Here is a 7620-nt window from a genome sequence, read left to right as displayed (position 1 = left end):
ACAGAAGCCTTCTAAAAAATGAACACAAAACAGTCTCAGGAATACTGAGTTTATCATCAGCCTGGATCTTCTTTTTTTTTTTTTTTGGGTCCGGTTGTGGGGCCTGAACTCTGGGCCTGGACACTGTCCCTCAACTCTTCAGTTCAGGGCTAGCTCTCTACCACTTGGGCTACAGCGCCACCTCCGGCTTTTTTCTTTTTGCGTTTGTGGTGCTGAGGAATCGAACCCAGGGCCTCAGGCATGCAAGGCAAGCACTCTACCACTGAGCCACCTTCCCAGCCCCCTGGATCTTCTTATACAGGAAAAGCACCCACATCTATCATCCACAGGACACTGCATTCCAGTCTAGCCAGGAAGTCCAACTGTTGAATGACTAGCACATTCTGTGTCACTGATGTCAAAGAAGCAGCTTAGTTCTTTGTAGTTCTTCCATATAAAAATCTGTCCAGGCCCTGGAGCCAGTGGCTCACCTATAATCCCAGCTATTAAGGAGAATGAGATCTACCACTTAAGCCACAGCACCACTTCCAGCTTTTTCTGCTTATGTGGTGTTGAGGAATCATACCCAGGACCTCATGGATGCAAGGCAAGCACTCTACTTCTGAGCCACCTTCCCAGCCCCGAAAAAAAAATCTTAAAAAAAAAAAAAGGGGGCTGGGAAGGCGGCTCAGTGGTAGAGCGCTTGCCTTGCATGCATGAGGCCCTGGGTTTGATTCCTCAGCACCACATAAGCAAAAAGAAAAAATCTGGAAGTGGCGCTGTGGCTCAAGTGGTAGAGTGTTAGCCTTGAGCTGAAGAGCGGAGGGACAGTGTCTAGGCCTAGAGTTCAGGTCCCACGACCGGACTACCCCCCACCTCCCCCCAAAAAAAATCTGTCCATGCTGGGCAGTAGGCAGGTAGCAAGCCAGGCTTCACTGTCTCAATTCCTCTACCATGGAGATCACAAAAATTTCCTTGGCAAATACAATAAGTCCTGATTTAAACCAGAGTTGTCCCCCATATTCCAAGACTCCAGTGGATGCCATAGCAAACAACTGTTTCATCTATACATACATATATACCTACCTAAGAATCAATTTAAATGTATAGGTCAGGAGTGGCTGCATGTGGGTGGTACACTCCTATACTAAAAATTGGGGGGTCTGCTGTCCAGCTCAGGCAAAAGGAAGTAAGTAATAAGATCTTATCTTAAAAACACTCTCCAGGGCTGGGAAGGTGGCTCAGTGGTAGAGCGCTCGCCTTGTATGCCTGAGGCCCTGGGTTCGATTCCTCAGCACCACATAAGCAAAAAGAAAAAAGCCAGAAGTGACACTGTGGCTCAAGTGGTAGCGTGCTAGCCTTAAGAGGCTCAGGTCTGGCCAAAAAAAAAAAAAAAAAAAAAAAAAAAAACCAAAAATCTAGTTTAGACAATTCTGCTTTGTTGCTCATGAGGCAGAAGAAGGGAGGACACAGAGCCTAAGGAGTAAACAGAAGTGGCTTCACAGGCCCTGGAAGGCCTGGGTCTCATTCACTGTTGTCCAACACTCTGGGAAGCCCCATGAAGACAAAAGTCCTAGAGCATAAGCCCCTACAGAAAGTTCACCCAAGTTCAGTTGTTTATATAGATGTCACAGCCATGTAGCATAGCTGCTGGCCGACAGTTTGCTGTGAAGGCAATGATAACTGTCCCTTGGCATTCTGACTGGCTGAGGGGGCTCAGCACTCCATCCTCCCCAATATCAGTGTCCGGCTGACCTGGTCTGGTTCACCCCAAGGTCTGGGAGGGCCCCTCTCAGAAATTTTCTTATCTCCCTTAAGACAAACCCACCAAAGCAGGACACAATTCATGGTCGGCCTGCCTGGAATCTCCTGTCTGACAAGGAAGTCAAGAATGTGACACGTAGGTACTGTCTTAAGGTGCTATTTGTTCATTCCATTCTCAAGTTAATCTCTGCCAAATTAATCTAGGGTCCACTCATTCTCTCTAAACCCCTCTAGAATTCATTCTCTCTAGTATCTCTTTCCCTGAGAAGTTTCAGCTCTGGCCAGCTGGCCATTCTGCAGCCTCTGAGTTGTGGATTAAGTCAAAAGAGCTTTTCTCCCATTTACTTAAAATTTAGGAAACTTCAGAGGATGAGGTTTACACAGCAAGCCACCAGAACAGAAAATCAGGTGTAGCTTGATAGGAGACTGAGCTGTGACCATCCCAACAAAGGTGTTGCCTTGTCATTCCCAGCAGCTAGTAAGTAGCACAGTAGGGCAGATGGCATCCTCCTAGGACCGACACAAATGACCTGCTCTCTCTGCATATCCATGTAGAGGTATGGAAAGAAGAGGGAAAGCCTCCATACCCTCCAGCATGATGCTCCATCTTTATTCCACAGGAAGTATGAATGAAACCCTAATCACCACTGAGGTGAATGCTGGGATGTGGCTCAATGGTAGAACATGTGCCAGCATGCTACAGGCTCTAACTCATCCCTTTGGGACCGGGAGGGGCAGTAGCTACAATAGCAATGACAACTGGGCATCTTATTTTTTGAAGGTTATAGACTATGACAGTAGACCATAAAGGGCCTGCACCAAGTATATGGCAAGCCCAGTGCTGTTGGTCCTACTGAAGAAACCAGACGGTACTGTATATGTGCCTCATCACTTCTGCTGATATTGCCCCTCTCTGACAAGGCCTCCAAGAGAGGCTGCACCAGGAACTGTCTGGATCACAACTCCACAAACGCCCAGATGCAAATGCCCTATACCACCCCAGGACTCACCGTATGGTCTCAATGATTTCATGAGCAGCATCATGATGTTTGTCCTGAAAAACAAAAAGGCAGCATAGTTGGTCATGAGGGTGAAAATCAAACAGCCTGCTCTTCCTAGGTCAGCTCTATTGGAGACATCTCACCTGAGACATCTAACTGATACAGACTCTGAGCCAGACACCTACCAGCAGCACTGACTACCTTCCTAGACCCAACAGGAACAGAGAATATTCCTTCCCCAGAGGCTGAGCAGCCTGGAGCTACAGCAAACGGCAAGCAAGTCAATGAGTCTCTATGGCTTCGCTTCCCCCGTGTTTGAAATGGGAAACACCCATCAAAAGCAGAGGCCAGGCTGAGAATGTGGTTTAGTGGTGGTTGCCTACCATGAATGAAACCCTGGGTCTGATTCCTCAGGACCATATAAACAGAAAAAGCAGAAGTGGCCCTGTGGCTCAAGTGGTAGAGTGCTAGCCTTGATCTAAAAAAGCTAGGGGAACAATTCCCAGAGTTCAAGACCTAGGACTGGCAAAATGAGAGGAGAGGGGAGGGGAGGAGGAAGAGGAGAAAGAGAAGGAGAAAGAGGAAGAGAAAGAGAAAGAAAGAGAGAGAGAGAGAAAGACAAAGACAAAGAGAAAGAGAAACCGGACACTGGTGGCTCACGCCTGTAAACTTGGCTACTCAGAAGGCTGAGATCTGAGGATCGCGGTTCAAAGCCAGCCTGGGAAGAAAAGACCGTGAGACTCTTATCTCCAATAAACCACCAGAAAACTAGAAGTGGAGTTGTGGCTCAAGTGGTAGAGTGCTCACCTTGAGCTGAAGAGCTGAGGGTCAGCACCCAGGCCCAGAGTTCAAACCTCACAACCAACCAAAACAAACAAACAAACAAACAAATAAATAAATAAAAATAGAAGAGCCAGGTACCAGAGGCTCATGCCTATAATGCCTATAATCCTAATTACTGAAGAGGCTGAGATCTCAAGATTGTGGAGTCAGCCAGAACTGGCAAGTTCACAAGATTCTAAGATAAAACCAGCAAAAAAGCAGAGCCATGAGTGGGTCAAGTGGTAGAGTACCATCTGAGCAAGCAAGCAAGCTGAGCAAGTACAAGGTCCCAAGTTCAAATCCTAGTAACATCAGAAAAAAAATCAGAAGAATAAAAAAAGGATGAGGAAAAAGAACAGAGGCCTCATGTTCCTCACCTCCCTGGCAGCCAAGGAGGATCAGGAAGTGCCAGTTCCATCTGGAATCTCTGAAGCAGCTATTTATACTTCTCACCATTTTCCAAAAATGGATTCCCACCACTGAACTTGCAAGGACAAGAACCACACATACCCATCAAGAGAGACACTACATGCACACATACAGTATCTGGATTCCTTGGAGTCCAGGAAGCAGTGAGATAAAGTATGCCACCAACCATCCTCAGCCCACCCACTTTTCCAGGCATTATAGGCCACTCACAGCTCATGTCTATTGCCACTCTCCATCAGCCTGGGCTCACTTGCTATGGCTGTATCTCCCTCTCATACCATTCCAACTCCCCACAAAGCTGTCCTCTTCCTATACCTTTTACTCTTCTACTCTGCCATAATGAGTTGATATGTACTTTTGTTGTCTGTCCAGTGCAGCAATGGGATGCATAGAACACTGAAAAGGCAGCCCATGCAGACTTTGAGATGAACTCTTATCGTCCCTCACATGTCCCGTGTCTCTATACTTGTGAAAAGAGGACAGTATCCTGGTACAACCTCACATTGTGCATGTGTGGAGAGCACACATTATAGACATGATGAGTAAGCACATCATTAAACATCACTTTATTTCATTCTTTCTGCCATCAACATGGCTACAGGAACAATCACACACAAAAAAACTCAGATCTAGTTTTGAGAGGGACTATTCCTTTTAGGGAACACACAGTGTCTGTAGACCAGCCCTGTCCCCACTTCTGGACACTTAGATATATGAGCAACCTGATACATGTTCAAGTCTGAGACTTGAAAGAACATAACGCTTAGCACAAAAGGACAAATAGCCTAATTTAACCTGAGACTGAGAGGAAGGTCTGGGGCCCATATCATGCCAGATGTTTACCTTAGGCCATCAGCAGTACAACTGACCAATTCATACTGAAAGACACTCTGTAACAGTGACTACTCTCAGCCCAGGCCACAGTTCTCATAGCTCTACAGCAGGGAGAATAGTGTCTGTCCCACAGAAACTGAAGACAAAGAAACATGTGGACTAAAGGGTCTTATAAAGTACCTAGCTGGGCACCAGTGGCTCACACCTGTAATCCTAGCTACTCAGAAGGCTGAGATCTAAGGATCCTTTGATCATGGTTCAAAGCCAGCCTGGGCCCTAAAGTCTGTGAGACTCTTATCTCCAATTAACCACCATAAAACCGGAAGTGGTACTGAGCTCAAAGTAATAGAGCATTCGCCTTGAGCTGAAGAGCTCAGGGACAGTACCCAGGCCCAGAGTTCAAGCCCCACAACCAAAAAAAAGTACCTAGCAAGTTGGGAATATAGCTCAATAACAGAACGTTTGCCTACTATGCATGGAGCCTTAGGTTCCATCTCTAACACAAAGGATAGATAGACAGATAGACAGACAGACAGATAGATAGGACAGACAGACAGACAGACATGAAAGTTAAGTAAACCTGGCCACTGGCCAATCTGCGCAGAAAAGTTTGCAAGACCCTTTCTCAACCATGGCTAGGTACCATGGCATTAAGTCTCATCCTAAACTACCTGAAAAACTGGGATTAGAAGCATCACTGTAAGCCAGGCTGGTGGCTCACACCTATAAGCCTAGCTACTGAAGAGGCTGAGAATCTAAGGATCATGATTTGAAGCCAGCCCAAGTAGAAAAGTCTATGAGACTCTATCTCCAATTAATCACAGAAAAAGTAGGAAGTGGTACTGTACCTCAAGTGGTAGAGCACCAGCCTTAAGCAAAAGCTTAAGGATAAAACCCAGGCCCACCAGAGTTCAAGGCTGCAGATGGGGATGGAAGGAGGAAGGGGGGGGGGGGCGGGTGAGAAAAGATCACTGTTCTAAGCCAGCCCCAACAGAAAAGTCCACCAACCAAAGTCCATCTTCCATCTTAACCAAGGAAGTTTAGTACAGTGGTGTCCTGATACTCCAACTATATCAGAAAGCAGAAAAATAGGAGAATCTGGCCTGCACAGAAAGCAAGACCTTATCTCAAAAAATAACCAGTGCAAGCCACAGCTGGTAATTCATGCTTGTAATTCTAGCTACTCAGTAGGCTGAGTTATGAGGATCACGGAAGCCAGCCCAGGCATGTGAGATCTTTATTTCCACCAAAAAGCCAGGAGTAGAGGAGCTATAGATCAAATGGTAGAGTGTCAGCCTTGAGCAAAAAAGATGAACAGTGGTGAGGCCCTGAATTCAAGCCCTAGTACTGGCATGAAAAAGTGCTAGAATGGGGCTGGGAAGGTGACTCAGTAGTAGAGCACTTGCCTTGCATGCATGAGGCCCTGGGTTCGATTCCTCAGCACCACATAAGCAAAAAGAAAAAAAAGCTGGAAGTGGCGCTGTGGCTCAAGTGGTAGAGCACTAGCCTTTAGCTGAAGAGCTGAGGGACAGCACCCAGGCCCAGAGTTCAGGCCCCATGACCAGACCCAAAAAGAAAAAAAAAGAAAAGAAAAAGTGCTAGAAGCATAGTCCTGTGGTAAAACACTTGGCTAGGAAGCATGAGGACCTAAATTCAAACTGCAATTCTACAAAAAAAAAAAAAGTACCAGGCTACACATGCCTATAATGCCAACTGGGGAACTGGAGGCAGGAGGAGCTCAAGTTCCAGGGAAGTCTGGGCTATACTTTTTTTTTTTTTTTGGTAGGCCATGGGTCTTGAACTCTGGGCCTGGGCATTGTCCCTCAGCTCTTCAGCTCAAGGCAAGTGCTCTACTACTTGAACCACAGTGCCATTTCTGGCACTGATGGTCTATTGAAGATAAGAGTTTCACAGACTTTCCTGTCCAGACTGGCTTTGAACCGTGACCCTCAGATCCTAAGATGTCAGCCTCCAGAGTAGCTAGGTTTACAGGCATAATCCACTGGCATCCAGTTTATATCTTTTTTTTTGTCAGTCACGGTGCTTGAACTCTGGGCCTGGACGCTGTCCCTCAGCTCTTCAGCTCAAGGCTAGTGCTTTACCACTTTGAGCTGCGATCCTCAGATCTCAGCCTCCTGAGTAGCTAAGATAACAGGCTTGAGCCCACTGGCTCCTGGCTACACTTTTTCTTTTTAGCCCGGACTAAAAAGCCTTTTTTCTTTTTGGGGGGAGTGCTAGTCCTGGGGCTTGAAGTCAGGGCCTGGATGTTGTCCCAGAGCTTTTGTAAAAGCTCAAGGAAAATCCTCTACCACACTAACTGGAAATTAAAAAGTCTCACAGATTGTCCTTGCCTCTTGAGTAGCTAGAATTACAGGCATGAGCCACTAGAGCCCAGCTAAAAGCTTTTTTTTTGGCCAGTCCTTGGGCTTGACTCAGGGCCTGGGCACTGTCCCTGAACTTCTTTTTGCTCAAGGCTAGCACACTACCACTTGAGCCACAGCACTACTTCTGGCTTTTTCTGTTTATGTGGTATTGAGGTATCGAACCCAGAGCTTCATGCATGCTAAGCAATCACTCTACTACTAAACCTCACCTAAAAACTTTTTATTTGCAAGAGATAGAACTCCTTGCACATGCTTTACCACTAAGCTATACCCCTTAAATTTTTGAGACAGGGTCTCACTACAGGCCTCAAACTTGAGATCCTCCTTTCTCCAACTCGCAAGTGCAAGAATTACTTTATAGCTGTGGCCTCATCTTACTTATCCCACAGGCCTCCAGGAGAGCATCA

The 7620-nt window shown here is 46.4% G+C and overlaps 1 protein-coding gene across 1 annotated transcript in view; it reads right to left on the bottom strand.

Annotated features, from left to right (window-relative positions):
* Window positions 1-7620, bottom strand: part of Dot1l (DOT1-like histone H3K79 methyltransferase) — a 57593-nt gene that overhangs the window by 34906 nt on the left and 15067 nt on the right. Inside the window, exons 5-7 of the mRNA XM_013022702.1 lie at window positions 2946-3004; window positions 2754-2797; window positions 2598-2694 (exon numbers count right to left, since the gene is read on the bottom strand). Coding sequence (XP_012878156.1) covers window positions 2598-2694; window positions 2754-2797; window positions 2946-3004 — 200 coding nt within the window. The remainder of the gene's footprint in view (window positions 1-2597; window positions 2695-2753; window positions 2798-2945; window positions 3005-7620) is intronic.

The sequence above is a fragment of the Dipodomys ordii genome, unplaced genomic scaffold (genome assembly GCF_000151885.1).
Source record: "Dipodomys ordii isolate 6190 unplaced genomic scaffold, Dord_2.0 Scaffold64, whole genome shotgun sequence".
Lineage (NCBI taxonomy): Eukaryota > Metazoa > Chordata > Mammalia > Rodentia > Heteromyidae > Dipodomys > Dipodomys ordii.
The sequence above is the reverse complement of the archived record's forward strand: the minus strand, read 5'-3'. Positions and strand labels throughout refer to the sequence as shown.